The 20,174-nt window shown below is 41.7% G+C and overlaps 1 protein-coding gene across 1 annotated transcript in view; it reads left to right on the top strand.

Moving 5' to 3' along the window:
* The window catches only part of KIT (KIT proto-oncogene, receptor tyrosine kinase), a 117,084-nt gene that overhangs the window by 42,727 nt on the left and 54,183 nt on the right, over window positions 1–20,174 (top strand). The window contains exons 3-4 of the mRNA XM_026683893.2: window positions 15,023–15,301; window positions 16,546–16,682. Coding sequence (XP_026539678.1) covers window positions 15,023–15,301; window positions 16,546–16,682 — 416 coding nt within the window. The remainder of the gene's footprint in view (window positions 1–15,022; window positions 15,302–16,545; window positions 16,683–20,174) is intronic.

Raw genomic sequence — 20,174 nt, 5'->3', positions numbered from 1 at the left:
TGATTGTTCTCACTGTCAGAAAGTTTCTCCTGATTTCCAAGTTGAATCTCTCCTTGTTCAGTTTCCATCCATTATTCCTTGTCTGCCCTTCGGGTGCTTTAGAACAGTGATCCCCAACCTTTTTTATGCCGCGGCCCGGTACCGGCATCAGCTGGGCGCCGCGGCCCGGTACTGGCATCAGCTGGGCGCCGCTCTTTGATGAAAAAGTGCTTCCGTGACCTCACCGGAAGCACTTTTCATCAAAAGATGGCGGCTGGCTTGAGCTTTTCCGGGTAGAAATGGCTTTCTACCTGGAAAAGCTCACGAGCGCACCGCTTCTTCCGGTGAGCTTTCTACCGGAAAAGCTCACCGGAAGCACTTTTTCATCAAGAAAAGATGGCGGCGCCCAGCAAACCAGCGGCCCGGTAGGACTTGTTCCACGGACCGGTACCGGTCCGCGGACCGGTGGTTGGGGACCCCTGCTTTAGAAAATAGCTTGACCCCTTCCTCCCTGTGGCAGCCCCTCAAATATTGGAAGACCGCTATCATATCTCCCCTGGTCCTTCTCTTTACTAGACTAGCCAAGCCCAGTTCCTGCAAATGTTTGTTGTATGTTTTAGCCTCCAGTCCCCTCATCATCCTGGTTGCTCTTCTCTGTACTTTTTCTAGAGTCTCAACATCTTTTTTTATAGTGTGGTGACCAAAACTGGATGCAGTACTCTAGGTGTGATAAATAGGTACCACTTCTGTGGGAAGGTAACAGCGCTCTGTGATGCTGGCCACGTGACGACGGAAAATGTCTTTGGACAGCGCTGTCTGAATAGTCTTGAAATGAGCACCACCGGCCTAGAGTCAGCAACAACCAGTGGAGTTAAATCCATCGGGACCCCTTTACCTTTATATATATATATTTCACACACACACCCCAAATCCTAGGAAAACAGCATGTCAAGTAAAACACTTTTGAACTACTGTGTGTAACTCATCCTCATAATTTAAACGATATCTGAATAAGTGTTTAGCTGTGCCACCGGGGGGAGGAAAGAGGGGGGCACAGGGTGTGCTCAAAAAATTCAAGTCATGGTCATGATCTGTTTCTCGTGTGTAATCTGTGAACATAAAAAAAAACAGGCAAAGTGATTGCACAGCTGCTCTAGTGGGTAATGCCATAGCAGTCCAATCCCTTTGGGCAGCGTTAAGTTGGGAAAGATAGAAAGCCATTACGTCCGGTGGAAGCTCCACCTTCTAAAAACACGATACGTGACTTCTTGCACAGCTGCAAGTCCCTGGCAAAATGTTGATCTGAGATGGTATCAGTTTCAAAATGCTGTTTGGAGGAAAGGGTTGGTTTTTTTTGTATGTGGTGTAATCACCAGACCTCTTTCTGGATATTAAAGACAGATAACACTGAAAATTATAGAGTGACACCTAAATATTTATTTCAAATATTCCGGCATTAATTTATGGAATGGAAGGGACCTTAGAGGTCTTCTAGTCCAACCCCCTGCTGAGGCAGGAAACCCTATACCATTTCAGACAAATGATTGTCCAATCTCTTCCAGTGTTGGAGCATTCACAACTTCTGGAGTCAAGTTGTTCCACTGATAATTGTTCTAACTGTAAGGAAATTTCTCCTTAATTCTGGTTGCTTCTCTCTTGGACTAGCTTCCATCCATTGCTTCCTCTGCCCTCAGGTGCTTTGGAGCAGGGTCCCCACCACCGTCTCCTACGGTGGTTTGCTCCATCTTTTGATGAAAAAGTGCTTCTTGGATGGCGGCGCTTAGGTGAGCTAGCTTTTCATCCATCCATTGCTTCCTGTTCTGCCCTCAGGTGCTTTGGAGAATAGCTTTTTTTTAAAAAAAAGTTTTTTATTTTATAACAAAAACAAAGACAAACAAATAAAACCATTTTCTGTTCTACAGTGTGTCAGTTGGGTACATATATCTTGTGCACATAGTAATATTATCATACATTTCTTACTTGTTTATGTTTATAACCATTCTAATCAATATTTTATATCACATTTATCAATTATTGTATTATTAACATATATTCAAAAATATGTTTCATTTTTACTTAAATTATATTCATTTTCTTATACAGTCTAACTCAATCGATTATGATATATTATACTATTATTACATATTTCAATTTCTAACTCTACTATCTAGCCATTCATAGAATAAATTCCAAATTTTATAATAATCTTTTTCTTCCTGTTCTCTAATTGCCATTGTCAATCTACTCATTTCTGCACATTCCATTATTTTCTTAATTATTTCCTCTTCTGTCAGAATTTTCTCATTTTTCCAATTTTGTGCAAATACAATTCTGGTGCTTTAGAGAATAGCTTGACTCCCTCTTCTTTGTGGCAGCCCCTGAGATATTGGAACACTGCTATCATGTCACCCCTAGTCCTTCTTTTCATTAAACTAGACATACCCAATTCCAGCAACCGTTCTTTATATGTTTATGTGTTCTAGTAGCCAAGAGTTCTCCTGGCTCCATTCAGGATCATGAGAAAAGTGAATTAATTATTCCCCCCCCACACACACACACACCCTAGCCCTAACTGAAAATATCTCTTTTTGAAACTGCCACTTTACACTAAGAGAGGGCCCGGGGATGTAAAAGGATGAGTCAGTTTGCAAATCTGAATCTGCCACCTCAGATAAGACTTTCCGTCTGCCTCACAAGTCAGCTTTGTTTTTAAATTTCAAAGATTCTTAGAAGAAAGATTACTATCCTTCAGGCAAGTTCATACCACAGATGAAACACCTTGCAAGCCATGATGATGTCAAAACAGACACGAGAGCAGCTCGATAGCATCATACAAGCCGTGTATTTTATCATTTTGCACAGTGTAAAGTGACACAGGTATAAACAATTTGTGTCCTCACTGATTCATCTCTGGCAGACAACTATACAAAAGACACTGGCGATGATTGATTGCATAAATTTATATAGCCACTCATCTTAATCAAAGGACCCCAGGCACCTAACGAAGCTATAAAAACAAAACCAGCCCTGCAGACAACTGAAAATAAAACATTCCAGTCAAAATGCTGAACTCCTCAATCAAAATGTGTAATCAAACCGTATTGCCCTGATATCCTGATTGTAAAGCCTGCATGGAAGAGCTGGATGTTTAAGGTGTTCCAAAATGCCAACAGAGTCAGGGTCATCCAAATTAGGACAGGTCTCCTGATATAGAAAGGACATCTACTGGAATAACATTATTTCGGAGGAGGGACGTGGAACCTATCTACCCTACCAAGTCTGTAGTAGTAGTATCTCAATTAATAACAAAATGGACTGATGCATTATGTAAGAAGAACATGAGCAAGATCTCATTTATTCTGAAATAAGGAGTCCTATTTTTTTCCAGGGCACATCCCTGCAAGGGAAATTAGTGGCAGGAAAACATATGTCTTCGTTTATAACTTGGGCTTCAAAAACCATAATCAAAGAGCACTTCTGGAAAGCAAACCTAAACACATTTATTAAGGTGTAAGCCTGATTGAATCCAGTAGGACTTCAGAATAAGCCTGCAGAAGACTTTGCCACCAGCTGTTCTGACCTAGGCTTTCCAAGATCACGAAGCAGACTCCTCATCCCGATAAAGCCCCTTTTATTTAGGTTAAAGTGAATTCCTCTCCAGCAAACAGTCTTTCATGAGATTTCACAACTACAGACCTTTATCAGGCTTGGAGAGTTGCCAGGTCAATATCTTCCAAATGCCATGCTGTAGCAGCAATTACCTGGCAAGAAGTCGGGAACAGATCTTCACCCTAATGAATTGAACTAATTGTCTCCTGAAAACACCACTCCCCTTTTGCTCCTCTTTATTCCCTATAGGAGGGGCCATTCACTGCCCACCTGAGCCTTTAGTCTCGAGTCAACCCTTGTTCCTTAACTGTTCCCTTCTCCTGGCAGCTCTGCGCATGTGCACATCAGGAACAGGCTCCAGCTGTTCTTCTGCCCCATTGATCTCCGTCTCTGAAGGCAGCTGATAACTGTCGGATGGCCCTGGCCCCATCTCTGCCTCCGATGCAGAGCCCTCATCAGAGCCTTCCCCAGACTCCCGGACTGGCCCATGTTCCTCCCCAACCTCCTCACTGTATGAGTCTGCCACCAGCTCTGCTGGCCGCTGGTGGGCCACAACACATGCGCAGGTTAATTATATTCTACCTATCCTCCTTCAAATCAACATGGCCACTGCTCCAGATTCTGTGTTCTACCCAAAATGGCAAGGGTTGATTGTCTTACAGCTTTTGACATGCCCGATAGATGATAAAGAAATGAGGGCATAAGATACGCTTGACTGGCATTCAGTGGTTTATCTAGACTAGCCAGGAAAATAAAAGCATAACTGGTCAGGCATTAGCTGGGTGACTTTCTGTTCTATTCTTGATTTAGTAAAAAAAATGGATGAGCGTAATTGGCCCTGTAGTTACTCGAATTAGACATGGGCAGGGCATCTTTGTCTTCCATTTTGAGTCCAGAGAACTCTGCTATGGCATTCCTTTTGATTAGGGCACATTATTCATTTCTGATCTGGTAGCTGTATAAAATAAGGCTGGATATGCTGTGCCATCTGGGATTAACGGGTCTAGTTTTTCTCATAGTATTAGTGAAGAAATATCTACTTTTTAAATTTTTTGGGAATATTTAGATAATGGATCAGTACTTGATTTCTCTACTCCTTTCAACGGGCAGCTATGTCTCCACAATTTCTCCCTAACCTTTTTTTGACATCAACACTGAAAGATGTTATTTGACCCAAGTTAAATTTTAGGATTGAATCCTGGGATCTTTCTTTCTTTCTTTCTTTCTTTCTTTCTTTCTTTCTTTCTTTCTTTCTTTCTTTCTTTCTTTCTTTCTTCATTCTTTCTTTCTTTCTTTCTTTCTTTCTTTCTTTCTTTCTTTCTTTCTTTCTTTCTTTCTTTCTTCTTCTTTCTTTTCCTTCCTTCCTTCCTTCCTTCCTTCCTTCCTTCCTTCCTTCCTTCCTTCCTTCCTTTCTAATATTTGTATGGCTGTCTATTTTAAAACCCAAGTCTTGGCAGCCCACAATAATAAACTCCCGTACTATAAAAACCACAAACCACAAATCTATAACACACAACCAAAAACTTCACCCCTTGGGAGCCTCAACAACCAAGCCCAAACTTCCTCACTCTGTTCCAGTCCCTGGGTAAAAAAACAGATTTTGATGGCCTCCTGGGAGGCTGAAAGGGTTTGGATTACCAGAGTAGGAGGGTGTTCCACAAGGTAAGGGGAAGCCATAGTAAAGTACCACAGGTGCCCACTGTCGCACGCCTTCCCTTTGCTACTACATGGCTTCCATTTGTTGTCATACACGTGAAAAACCAGATACAGCACCCACCAAGAATTAAGTCCATAGGTTTTTATTCAAAATTTGCCTTGAGCAGTGCAACTCCAAAAAGAACCTGTCGTCTTGTTGATATTCAGACCGTGCCTGTCTGTACAGGCAGATTCGAACAATGCCCCAGTGAAGCCAAAGGCTTTTGAGACTAGAATGAAATAAAAGATGAGAAGATCTGGATTATGGGTTTCTGATGAGTCCTCTGGGGCAGTGGGCAGCTGTTCTGTGGGCTTTTATAGTTCTAAAGAGATTTTTGGAAGCATCCACAAAAGTAAGTTCTGTGTTTTGCCAGAACATCCATAATCATCATCCATAATCAAACATCCATAATATTTTAAGGACTGGTCCACACATGTATACAGCTTTACATTTCTTCAACAGCCAGTAATTGGCATTTGAATGAATGGATGGATTGCCCTGAAAAAAAGTTGTTTTGCTGATATGAAATAATCTGGAACAACTATTAGGAGACTTCAATTAGTGATTCCACTCCCCCATAATTAAATACATCATTTAGAAGGGTCTAAGTATGGGAACCTGATGATATTTTGCTTGAAAAACCATATTTTCTGATGCTGTCTTTTTTTAAAACCACCATTGGAAACTGCCCTTTAGCGATACTTGGATATAGCATTCAGCTTGCTGAATAATTTAAAACCTAGGAAAAACCTTTTTCTGTGATGCTGAGCATATAGACTTTACCATCAAACAAATGTAGGAGTATAAAAATTTTGTTACCATTTTACATTATACATTTTTTATTTATTAACATTTCTACACTGCTTTTCCACAAATCCCATCAAGATACTGTGGAAATTAAATGGAAAAAAAAAATAAAGGAGCAGCAAACATACGTATATGTACCATCTCCTGGCAAATAAACCATCAGGCAAATAAGAAAGATATCTTAGCACTTTATTGAAAAGCTGAGGATATGGGTTGAGAAGAGAGCGGTTTGGCAAATAGAATACAACTTTGTTACCAATTAAGATCTATTAATGTTCTGCTCAATTAAGAAGGGATTAAACATCTTTGAAATGGAAAAAAAAATCTATTCATAGCAATCAACTGAAAGGTGAATTTTATTGTGTAAGGTCCATTTGTAACCAACGTCTAAACAAACAGGAGGAAATTGAACCTTGTTGGAAATGTTTCCCTTATTTTCCACCACTTACCAGACGGGTTAGGATGATATGAAAAATAGGAGCAAAATAATTAATTGTTGTGATTATGAGTGTGTATCAGAACGACACCATTTCATCTGTGATACTGTCCCCGCAGAAATTAAAAGCATTGATTTCTGGTAGAGAAAAGATCCAGCTTTAATCTTGCGTAGCATGAGCAGCAACGAAAGCCATTCTCTACTTAAAACCTTTATTTCTCTTGAAATCCAAAAGCTGAGATCATAATCGTTAATAGATTTATTTTTTTAGTAGGAATTCTCCCCAGAACCTGGACAAGTCGTCATTCAGTTCTTTCCATTTTGCTAAAAGCAAACAGATCTCTGGTTTGAGAAAGGAGAGCCCTCATCAGACCGCAAGGAAAAGAGAAAACCGAGGCATTCGATAGAGTTAATGCCATGATTTGGACCGCAGTGATAAGCCTAATCCTTGGAAACTCACACAGACGAGGTCTCACCTTCTAAGCCATCTTTCCTTTCAACTTCAGTAGCTGACCCAGGGAAGCCTTTGTGTGTAACACTGTGTGTGCAAAGGAATTGACGATGGGGGGTCTCTTGTGTGACGGACATCACTGCTGAAAGGAAGGATGCTTTTGATGATCAAAGATCACCAGCTCAACGTTTGTAGGACAGGGTTCATTTTCACTTGTCCCAGGTGGCTTTTAATCCCTTGTCTAATGTCTGAACAGAGTTTAAAATTGATTGTGACTGAAAGATTTGCATGGGACCTTTCATCATTACACTGACAGACTTAAGACTAGGGATCTGACTTATTTATAAGACAGTGCTCTCTAGTATTCTACTGAGTGCTTCTGTTTTATTAGAATGATGATAGCTGCTAGCATGGCAGCATCGTATTATAAGCAGCACCCTTTGGAGGTTGATGGAGACATTGGGGCATAGGTACAAAAGGGGTGAGATTTGCACCACAACATTTCAGTGCTGTTTGTATCATTCTCCCCTCCATGCTGGCATATCTGCATAGCGTATGTATGTGTTGTGGTTCGCCGGCAGCCTGTGCAGATGGCAGCGGAATCAGACAGTGGGGAGGAACAGGGACCAGTCCGGGAGTCTGGAGAGAACTCGGACAAGGGTCCTGTGTGCGATGCAGGGATGGGGCCAGAACCATCTGGGAGTGGGGTGCTGACTCCAGAGCCTCCGGAGTCTGGCAGCAGTGAGGCCGAGGACCCAGGGGAGTCTGTTCCCAGGGCGTGTGTGCACAGAACTGCTAGAAGGCAAGAGCAGCTGAGACAAAAGGGACAACTCGGGAGTAAGGCTTGGAAATGATGGCCCCTCTCATAAGGTATAAAGGACAGGCAAAGGTGAAGAAACCTTTGTAGGAAGCAAAGTCATTCGTTCTGTTCGGATGAATCCTTGAAGCTCTGTGTGGACTTTGTACTTCGGTTGGTTTTTTTTATAGTTCATTTGGCACTTTAGTTGTTGGCAGCAATTCAAAGGAGAGAAAGGTGGGTGCTTATCTCGAGGGACTGTTTGAGACTCATTACGGGCTGGGAATGAACATAATTCCCAGTATTGAAATAAAATGAGTTGTTTGAACTAAGCGTGTGTTTAATTACGGTCTCGGGAAGCCTTGGTCAGAACATGATGTATGGCTATCTGGTTATCCGAGGGACCGTCTTTTGCCAGTCACAGCTACCTAATCCACTAGAGCAGGGAGGCAAGGAATGTTGCAAGTTCCTTCTCCTAGGGAGATACATCTGACGGGACCCAGAAGAAGGGCCTTCTCCTTGGTGGCTCCCTCTCTCTTGAACATCATCCCCCCCGGAGATTAAACTGGCTCCCACTCTGAAGCTCTTTTGGAAGGCCCTGAAGACGTGGTTCTGTCAGCGGGCCTGGGGAACGTCTAGTGGGATGGAGCCCATTAAATGTCTAGTATGAATGTGTGTAGTCTTCAGGGTGGCTGGTTATTTTATTATTTTTCTTTTTATTCTTCTTATTTCTTTTATACGCTATTTGTATATCCTTGTAAGCCACCTCAAGTAAGCTGCAATATAAAATTTCTAAATAAATAAATAAATACACACATGAGCCCCTGTAACAAAACTTTCCAATCAGTAACACTGTATTAAGAACAAAATATTTTAGAATCAGACAAAGCCATAAAATTATCTAGTCCTGGGCAGAATATGAATCAGCAACAACAGTCTATCATTGAAGTCAGAGAACTAGAACATTATCACAGAGGTAGAATTGGAGTATCCTCACCTACAATTCCCATAATTCTCAGCCAACATGCTCATTGGTATTTGTGTTGTTAACTACCTATACAAGCAGGCATTGGGTTGGAGAAGATGTTCCGAGGCTTCTTCCAAAAGATCTTATCAACTTCTTGATCTTCTCCATTTAAGGCCTCCACTACAGGGCAACTTCCAATGAGTGTGCAATTATGGAAATTAGGGGAAATGCCCTTAAATATTTTGTAGATTTTCTCCCAAACACTACATTCTTACATTACACTTATTCTATATTGGTGACAGAATAAGGAAAAAAACCAACCATGTTATTTTTCTTTCTTACTAATTTTCCAAGTAGAAAAGAAAGGATTTTAACTGGGATTAAAAACTAGTTAAGGATTGTGCAACTGGTTAAATATGTGTGCAAAGATTTGAATTGCCTACATATTGTCTATGTAAAAACCCTTGCTGTAATAAACATGCCAAATGCATGTCCAATTAGCAATTGCTGGAACAAGTGGGGTTCACATTTGCATAGTGTATAAAAACTCTGGCATTTCAAAGTGCCAAAAGAGAATCACATCTAACCTCCAGGCAGCACCTGATAGACTATTACTTCTTTGAAATTGGAGAATGCTTGAAATGGTGCTTTGTGATAAATCAGAACATTCTATGCTTTGCTTTGCAGTGAAGATGCTAGAAAGACAGTGCCAGATGGTTCAAACTGTGAGCGGTAAAGCTGATAAGATAGCAATTATCATTAAACAATGATTTAGTTCACCTTGAGCTATTTTTTCCTTGTTTTATTGCCATTTCCCTCCATGATCACTCCAACTACCGTGTTTCTCACATAATAAGGCCAGGCCTTATTTTTTGACCCCAAAAAACCGGCTAGGACGTCTTTTGGGGTGACTTAATTTCCCCCTTGCATCCTCGGGTGGGCGGCGGCGACAGCTTGGATGTTGGGAGACCTTCGCCACCGTTAATTTCCCTTCTCCCTTGCTGCCGTGCGTTACAGCAACGCTGCGGCGTTTGGCGCAGCCACGTGCAGCCAGTCAGGGCTCCTCCCTGCAACCGGAGCCCTGAGGAGACATTTGGCTTCAGGCGCTCCTGTGGCGCCTTCCCTTTGCCTTCGATGGTAAAGTGAATTATTTTAAAAACCTCCGCTCATCCTATCAGGGCCGTGCGAGCTGAGCAGAGCCGGGAAAGCAAGCCGGGGTGTTTCCTGGTTCTGCCCAGCCCGTACGGCTCTGCCGCGGCCCTGGCGGGATGAGCGGAGGTTTTTAAATAATTCACTTTACCTTCGAAGCAAAGGGAAGGCGGCCACAGGAGCGCCTGAAGCTAAGTATACCAACAACAAAGGCAAATCCTCAAGGTGGGCTGGAGGGAGGTGGCTACGTGCCCCCGGGCTGCTTCAATGCAAGGTCCTGACTTGCAGCATCCTGCCGTGCCGCCGTCCTCCCTCTCCGACTGCGAAACTCGTGTGCTTCGCCAAACGCTCCGAGCGAGGCGAGCTCTTTCATACATAGAGAGAGAGGGAAAGACGCCGGCGTGCTCCGAGAGGCTGGCTCTTTTCTCTAGCCGATTCTGACTGAATCTCTATCCCGCTCCTTTATCCTCACGACGGGTCGGCAGTGACGCTCTCTGGTGTGCCACCTCAGCTTGCCAGCCTTGCCCCGCTATGAGACGATACTGTGACAGCCGCTGCTGCCGCACTCCCTTCTCTTTCTCGCCTCTCCTCCCTTCGCCGGCAGGAGTGTGCGCGCCTGCTGCCACTGCCGCCGCTCCTGAGGCCATCTGGGGCGGGCAGGTGGGAAAGCAAGCAAGGTGGCTGCGCTGTCTTCTTTTCCCTCAGCGAGCGCCGCCGCTTGCCACCGCCACCGCCACCTGCGATGGGCGAGGAGGCGGCGGAGGCACCGAAATGTCACCAAGGCAATGAGTGCCTCCCGCCGGGCCCTCCGCTCATCCCGCCAGGGCCGTGGCAGAGCCGCGCGCTGGGCAGAACCAGGAAACACCCGCGGCTTGCCTGCCACGGCCCTGGAGGCACTTCCTGTCAGCCTCGGCTAGAGAAAAGAGCCAGCCTCTCGGAGCACGCCGGCGTCTTTCCCTCTCTCTCTATGTATGAAAGAGCTCGCCTCGCTTGGAGCGTTTGGCGAAGCACACGAGTTTCGCAGTCGGAGAGGGAGGACGCGGCGGCAACGGCAGGATGCTGCAAGTCAGACCTTGCATTGAAGCAGCCCGGGGGCACGTAGCCACCTCCCTCCAGCCCACCTTGAGGATTTGCCTTTTGTTGTTGGTATACTTGGCTTCAGGCGCTCCTGTGGCCGCCTTCCCTTTGCCTTAGAAGGTAAAGTGAATTATTTTAAAAACCTCCGCTCATCCCGCCAGGGCAGCAGAGCCATACGGGCTGGGCAGAACCAGGAAACACCCGCGGCTTGCTTTCCGGCTCTGCTCAGCTCGCACGGCCCTGATAGGATGAGCGGAGGTTTTTAAAATAATTCACTTACCATCGAAGGCAAGGGAAGGCGGCCACAGGAGCGCCTGAAGCCAATCTCCTCAGGGCTCCGGTTGCAGGAGGAGCCTGACTGGCTGCACGTGGCTGCGCCAAATGCCGCGGCGTTGCTGTAACCTACGGCAGCAAGGGAGAAGGAAATTAACGGTGGCGGAAGGTCTCCTGATATGAAGTGCTCCACCAACGCAGGCAGCACCATATCCGGGCATGCAACAAAGTACTTCCTAACGGCAAGCCCCCGCCATTCCCCCCATTTCGCATGTTTAATATGGGCCTTAATTTGGGGAGGGGCTTAATTTGATTATATGCCAATAAATCATGCTGGGGCTTCCTATTGGTGGAGGCCGTATTGTTGGAGAAACACGGTAGAATATTTTGTTTTGGCCCCAGTTTGGTACAAACTCATTTTTTTTTTGTACAACTGTCCATTTTTCTTCAACATGATCACCAACGCAAGTCCCTGCCCCCTTTCTCCCTTTGTCCAGAACAGAAATGTCTTACAGAATGGAAATAGATGTGTCCAAGATTAAAAAAAAATCTTGTTGAGTGCAATGGGAAGTGGGGAGGACACATCAATTCTCAAATACCTCATTATCAATTGACTTGCTCCCTGTCCCCCAAATTCTCTTCTGTGTAGGGAATCCCAAATATGTTCCACCTTAAATTGTTCTCCTTGACCCCACAATAGAATCATACAATACTGGGGCTGGAAGGGACCTTGGACCTAGTCTGCCCAAGTCAGGAAACCTTATACCGTCACCAATGTCCAATCTATATATATATATATATAAACAAAATACCACTCACGCATCATCACAAAATCTCCAGAACCGTAACGCCTACAAACTTGAAATTCGGCATGTATCTTCTCTTCCTCTTGGCTTCTAGGTGCTCACTAAGAAAGGATTTTTTGAAATGACCATCATAACCATCCATTATTATTGTTGTTGTTGTCGTCGTCATCATCATCATCATTACACTCTGATGCTAAGGAGTTCTACTCCCTCTCCCCACCTGAAAAGTAATCTGTTCCAAGGAGTTTCAGTTTCAGTTTTAGAGCAGAGGTGTTTCAGTTTTAGTTTCACAGCACCAAGCAGCTTTAGTACAGAACAGTTGAGCTGAGCCACACCCAGGCTCCTTGCTATCTCTTCCTTGTCTCTTCCTTGCTCACACAGCAAATACTGCTTCACTTTCCATGTTTCAGTTTCCAAACAGCCCTCAACTCTCACACACTGACAGGACTAGCCAGATGAATACCAATGGATGCACAATTTGTACAATTTCCCTCCCTAATTTCCCTCCCCAAAAACTAAGCCCGATCACATAGTTTCATAGTGAAGCATGGGTATGGAGCTAGTGTTTTCATGAAAATCTCCAGTAATGGAGCTCCCACAAGGCAAGCTGTTCCAGTGATGTATTTTTCTCACTGTCAGAAAAGTTCTCCTTATTTCGAGGCTGGATCTTTCTTTTAAACAAGATTCCATCCATTGCTTCTTGCCCTTCCCTCAGATACTTTGGAGAATAAGTCAATCTTCTTCTTTGTGACAGCCCCTCACGTTCTATAAGCCAGCTATCATATCACCCCTCTTGTTGGGCTTGGCATAACTCTACCTAGTCCTCTCAATTGTTCCCCATAACAGTTTAAGCCTCCAGAGCCCTTATCATTGCTGCTGTCTGCACTCATTCTAGGGTCTCGGCCTCTTTTTTTTTTGTATTCTGGCAACTAGAATTGGACACAATACTCCAAGTGTGGCTTCACTAGCGTAGCCTAGAACGGCACTATCACTTCTTGTGATTTTGATCTTATCCCTTTGTTGATGCAGCCTGTGATGGCCTTTTTGGCAGCTGCGGCAGCCTGCTTATAAAAACAAACCAGACAATCAGAATAGAGCTGGAAGGGACCTTGGAGGTCTTCTAGTCCTACCCTCCTCAAGCAGGAGGCCCTATACCATTTCAGATAGTCTCCTTAAAAACCTCCAGTGATGAAGCCCTCACAACCTCTGAAGGCAAAGCCATTCCACTGGTTAATTGTTCTCACTGTCAATAAGTTTCTTCTTAATCCCAGCTCCCTCCTCTCCTTGGTTAGTTTCCATCCATTGTTTCTTGTCTTGCCTTCTGCTGCTTTGGAAAATAAGTTGACACCCCCCCCTTTCTTCTTTGTGGCAGCCCCTCAAATATTGGAATACTGTCATCATGTCATCCCCTAGAATTCTTTTATTGGCCAAGTGTGATTGAACACACAAGGAATTTGTCTTGGTGCAAATGCTCTCAGTATACATAAAAGAAAAGATACATTCATCAAGAGTCAAGAATCATCAGGTACAACACTTAATAATAATAGTCATAGGGTACAATAAGCAATCAAATCATACTAGGAAACAATATAAATTGTAAGGATACAAGCAACAAAGTTACAGTCATACAGTCACAAGTGGGAGGCGATGGGTGATCAGGACTGATGAGAAGATTAATAGTAACAGTAGTGCAGACTTTGTAAATAGTTGGACAGTGTTGAGGGAATTATTTGTTTAGCAGAGTGATGGAATTCGGAGGGAAACTATCCTTGTGTGTAGTTGTTCTGGTGTGCAGTGCTCTATAGTGTCGTTTTGAGGGTAGGAGTTGAAACAGTTTATGTCCAGGATGTGAGGGGTCTGTAGATATTTTCACAGCCCTCTTTTTGACTCGTGCAGTATACAGGTCCTCAATGGAAGGCAGGTTGGTAGCAATTGTTGGTAGTAATTGTTTTATTCCTCCTTTTCTCTAGATTAGCCAAACCCAATTCCTGCAACTGTTCTTCAAATGTCTTAATCTCCAGGACTATGGAGACTAAGACATATGAAGACTAAGACCAGGAAAATTCTGATGGATTCTAGAAATGAAATCTGCCCATGGAAGCAATTTAGTAAGAAATCACTCTTGTGACAATTTCACACATTCTTGGGATTCAACTCCAAGAATGTCCAGGCTGCCTGCCTAAGAGAAAGATGCAAGACTTGCCGGATGAAAGGAGTGGATAGTTGAATGGAGCAACATTAGCCATACTCTTTTAAATTTGAACAGCTATCTTTGTTAAAATACTGAAGAAATTCCTAGTTTTTCCTCATCTGCCAAAGGTAAACTTAGTTATCTCTTCCTTGGAATTATTTCCAGTTGGGAGAGCTTTTTAGCAAGACCAGAGTCAATGAAGTATTTCCAGAAAATCCTGACATTTCTTGGATGCTCCATATGGAGGAAACATTAAATATGTGCATATAAAACATTGCTTCTAATGCAACTGTCACTGCATGATGAAAAAAAAACATGAAAGTGTACTACAATTTGGGATCCAAGCTAGATGTTAGCCAAGATATCATAGGAATTTAAACACGGCTCATTCAGAGGGGGGTATTCAGCAGGTTCTGACCAGTTCTGGAGAACCAGTAGTGGAAATTTTGAGCAGTTTGGAGAACCGGCAAATACCACCTGAGACTGTCCCTGCCCCCATCTATTCTCTGCCTCCCGAGTCCCAGCTGATCGACTGGGTCTTCCTGCACAGGAGAACGGAGCTGGAAAGCAGGTTAATGGGGTGAGGAGGGAAGGGGATTTTGCAGTAACCTTCCCCCAGGAGTAGGGAGGGAATGGGGATTTTACAATATCCTTCCCCTGCCATGCCCACCTAGCCACACCCACAGAACTGGTAGTAACAAATTTTGAATCCCACCACTGGGCTCATTATACCTTTGTAGGAATTCCCCTGTTTTAATGTCTTTTCTTTTTAATTTTTATTACAGATCCAGCGGTTCTGTTCTTTCATAGACCCACAATCTTTGGAAGGGAGGACAGCGATGCTCTTATCATCTGCCCAGTGACAGATCCAGATGTTTCCAATTTCACCTTGAAAAGATGTCGTCCCAAACCTCTGCCTGAAAATATGACATTGGTTCCTGATCCTCAGAAGGGGATCACCATAAAACATGTACAGAGATCATTTCTAGGTTGTTACCGTTGTGTGGCGCAACAAGATGGAGTTGAGAAAAGCTCAAAAGATATAACACTTGTAGTGAGACCAGGTAAAAATGCATTTCGGCTGAATTCAGATATCTTACAGTCTTACCATTGTGTACAATCTCTTTTTTGTACAGTTTGGCAAAGAGTGTATCTAGTTTATAGATAATCTTCGACTTAACAATTTGTTTAGTGATTACTCGAGGTAATAAGAGCACTGAAAAAGGTGAGCTATGACAAGTTTTCACACAACCTTTGCAGTGCCCCCATGGTCATGTGATCAAACTTCAGACACTTGGCAACTGAATCCTATTTATGACAGTTGCAGTGTTCCAAGGTTAATGTGATCCCCTTTTGCGACCTGACAAGCAAAGTCAGTGGGGAAGCCAAGTTCACTGTTACTAATTAACATCTGTATTGATTCACTTAACAACTGTGGCAAGAAAGGTCACAAATTGGGGGGGGGGGGAACAGTGTCAAGCCCGAAATTGACATACGCGTAGCCATTTTATTTAGCTTTATTATATATTCCTTTTCTTTCTTTCTCTGCTGGTTATGGGGGGAAGGGTTGCCACATTCCTAAGGTGGGAGGAGTGCAGATACAGAGAGTTGTTTAGGCTAGGTGGTTCTCCTTTCCCGTGGAAACAAAAGCTGACCCTGCTGAGACCTGGAGGTGGAGATTGATGAGACCAGGCAACATTGATTCACTTCCATTGGGGAATGTGACTTTTGGGGGCTGTTTCTAATTTCCAATATTAATTCTGGGTTGTGTCAGATCCGGAATTACAACAGACTTTGCCAATTTGATGCTTTCCCAAATAAAGGAAATTGTTTTGGAAGATGGACTTTGCTCTTTTCTTTTTAAATTGATTTAATCACTTGGAAACCTGACAATCAGTTAACAAATGTCTAGCTTAGCAACAGAAATTTTGGGCTCAATTAGGGTCCTAAGTTAAGGACTGACTGTATATAAAGGTAAGATAATTAGGAAAATATCTCAAGCTAATAGATAGCCTCAGATCCCATCAATGGATTCAAGATTGTGAATCATAACCGTACGAAATGGTATTAGACGAGTTTCCTAACTGACCTTTAGACTTTTTGCAAATCTGTATTTGTTACATAGCGCCTATAAATGTTTTTACATTTTTAGTTGGATAAAAAGTACAACTGTGATATGTCCTGGTGTTTAAAATACATTTAGCAAATCTGAGACTTTATTGGAAGATTAAGAACTGTCAATTCCAAACCCCCTTTTCTGAAAGTTTTGCATATAATGACAACAATGTGCATCTGGATTGTTTTTTAGTTCACAAATCCTTACCATCCATCACCTTGTCCAAAACAAACCAGCTTCTCAAAGAAGGTGAAGAATTTGAAGTTACATGTACAATCAGGGATATAGATAGTTTTCTGCAAACTGATTGGATTTTTCAAGGCAATGCGGTGAGTTTATTATACCTAATCTGTAGCAATATACTTGAAAGAATAGTCTTTCTGAAAAATAAAAGTAAGAAAATGTCTGAGATATACATTATTAGCTGTGATAAAGTAATATTCATGGAAAGCAATGGATATATTAGCTGTGATAAAGTAATATTCATGGGCGGCATCATTGTTGGAATGATAACATTGACAAATCTTGAATAGAAGTGAAAGTAGAACATCTGCACAAAGAAAAGGCAATGGGAAGTAAGAAATTGGAAAAAGTTTTGATACAATGAGGAAATGAAAGAGGATATGGATGAGAAAAAGATGCATATTAGAAAACAATTGCTGCAATAAATGATGAGCAGAAAATATAATGGGTATAAGATCTCAAAGGTATACAAATAATGTAATCCAAGAAAGCAAGGAATAATCAAGACTAAAAGAGACAGAGAAAATGCAAAAAAAAAAAAACCAAAACCCTTGGAAATTAGTAACTATTTTGAAAGCAGGAATCTATGGCATAATAAGTGGAATTAAATGAAATTTACTTTTAAAGACTCAAAATGATTTTGAATGAAACAAATGAATTGGTGGAAAAAGTATGGTTGAAATTTTTTATGTAATGTCAGTGATATTTGATGTGAAAGAGTAGAACTGTAACAAATACTACAAATGTTAGCATTCAAGAGAAAAAGCCAATAAAAATTTAGTCCTAAATACTGTGAGAATGTTGAATAATAGCAAGGTTGCAGGTAGAGTTGATGCAACTGGAGAAGTGTTAATATCGTGTGTAGTTTATGTGGATTTGCTGTCAACATGCTTAATGCATGTGAAGATTGCAGCTGTGCCTGATGATTAGAAGAATGTTTTTGTTTCCCTGTATTGAGAAAAATAATGAGTGAACTCAAAAACGGCAGCAACATTTTTTTAAAAAAATATTAAGTTCCATGCCTAGAGATGGAGTTCTTGCCTCACAATCAGGAGGCTGTGAGTTTGATCCTAAGTAGCGGCAGATATTTCTTTGGGTGCAAAGAAAAAATATCTGCTGTGAGCTCCATGTAGGTGTCAGGAAGTGGATCCGGCTAGTAAACGCTCAGCTCCATTTCATTGTCCCAACTCCACCCCAATGCAAGTGATTACAGGGTCATTAAAAGAGAAAAAAATTAAGTTCTATGCTGACCACATGACTGATATGACTCAGGCCGTCTAAGAAAGGGTAACTTTCCTAACTGTTCCTAAGATAGCATTTGATAGAATTATGATTGAAAGAGTACAAGAAATGAGAATGAGCACAATTTGAGAATAGTATAGAATACTATTCTCAAATTGTCTAGTATAGAAAACAAATTTTTTGCTCATCACCAGGTCATTGGGAAGTGCATGAACATGGGAAAGGAAGTTTAACCGTGTATGTGTTACAGAAAGTATACATTAGAGATGTCTTGCTAAAAAGTAGAGCAGAAACATAAATTCTGACAAGGGTGTGGTCAGTTTCAAGGGTTGAATGTCAAATTAAACTAAAATAATAGAGGGCATTCTGCCCAGTTGTTGTTTAGAAGTGAGAGTTGAGTGTGTCAGGAGAAACAAACACAAGCTGTTCTGGATTATTGGATATCTGAAACAACCTTGGGAGTTGGTGACTGAAACATAATGTGTCTATATGTGTGTGTTCATAGCTCTTAATGAAAGGATTTGATTATCTAAGCCGCTCAAATCAAACCTGATTTACACACACTGTATATAAAATGAGTTCAGTTCCAATATGGGACCTATGAAAAGGCACACTTTCGAATGAATATTTTTAATAGCAGCCATTCTTGCTACTAAATTTTAACCACAACTTTCTTCTGTGGCCTCCACCTTCTGGAATATTCGATCATCGGGGGTTGAGATGTGCCCATAATTCCTGGCCTTCTGGAAAAATTTAAAAACTTGGCTCTCCTGTTTGGCCTGCTACATTGGAGGTCGTTGACAGGGTAGAGAAAGCTCTCACACCCAGGCTGTCCGTCATCTTGGTTGTTGATTTTTAAAAACTTTTTATTCTAATTTTAATTGTTTTTTTAACACTTCTAAACTATTTATTATATTATAAGTTACCCAAAATCGCTGTATTAGCGATATGGGCGCATAGAAATGATTTAATTTAAAAATTAGTTTATTTCTAATTTTCATAGAAATTAATTAAATATGAATAAGACTGGATTGAATTAGACTCAAGTCACCCATATAGCTTAAAAATATGTAAATAACTGTATAGGAAAACTTTCCCAAAGAGTCCAGCCAACCTTGCTGAGTACAGCCATTTTAGTCTTAATTGACAACTGTTAATGGCAGTGATTAAAATATGTAATCAGCAGCTCATGTAAATAGGAAGACTGTTGCAGTGTTGCAATGCTGGAGAAATTATACAGTCTCAAGAAAGTACAATTTGGATAACATGTCCCTGGTGTGCTACCAGCCATCCTCCATTAATCCTCTGGTGCTGGCATAATTCCTGTCTTTTAAGTGCTTATTTATTGACTGATCCTAACTCATCCATTCTGAAGTAAAGCAGACATAAAACGTATATGGTCCATACAGGGCCTACATCTTGGAGTTCTGAAACAGTTCCAATATCATTTTAAATATTGCATTCAAGTTTTTAGCTCCCTTTTAGCTTTGTTTGAAACTAAATTTGCTTTAGCACGTGTTAATAAACAGCTATCATAATATTTGGGCAGAGTTGAAATTTGCATTGTGTTTAATAAAAAAGTAGTATTACGTATGTTCAGCACTGTGTTGGTAACACTCAGATTCCTTGCTAAATGCAGTTAGGAAGTCAGATGCTTTGTTTGTAAATATATATTTTGACTCAATAGGATCTTTCCTTCCTTCTATAGAACATTTTTCTTTTGTTACCCCCACAGCAGGGGTCCAATGTCAACTTTAAAAAAAAACACAATCACAGTTGTTTGACAGCTGTGATTTCTTGCTCAGGCATCCCAAGAATCTGAAATTCTTTCAGTGTTACCTCAGGAACGCTGTAAGAGCTCCTGGACTTTTTCTCATATTATCACTTATTATCAATTATGAAAACTCACAAACCAGTTTTAAAATACAGACACACACACACATAGAGCTTACAATGAGTGCCATGATGCAAACTTAATTTGGAAAGCACTTCATGATAGTGAATGTTCTTAGGGCAAATTTCATTCTGAGTTTATTACCCAAAGAGGCCATCAAATACCAAAAATGCAAGATGTAGAACAGAGCAAAGACAGTAAGAACAATCCTAAGAAGTACTTCTTCATTTTTGTCATTTCATTTTTGTCCCCTCAAGACAAGCTTTAAGAATATAGATGTTTTCTATGGATAGATTCCAGTGACAGGTTTGTCATGATGGCTTATTATTCAAGTTTTAAGTTATGAATATTAATACGGTGAAGTTATAATTACATCTATTTTTAATTTATTTGAGAATGATGCTATGTACACTGTATCTTAGATGTTAATTTTCCCCCCCTC

This window comes from Notechis scutatus, chromosome 4 (genome assembly GCF_049901735.1).
Source record: "Notechis scutatus isolate UNSWTSFEM ecotype Mainland chromosome 4, rNotScu1.2, whole genome shotgun sequence".
Classification (NCBI taxonomy): domain Eukaryota; kingdom Metazoa; phylum Chordata; class Lepidosauria; order Squamata; family Elapidae; genus Notechis; species Notechis scutatus.
The sequence above is the reverse complement of the archived record's forward strand: the minus strand, read 5'-3'. Positions and strand labels throughout refer to the sequence as shown.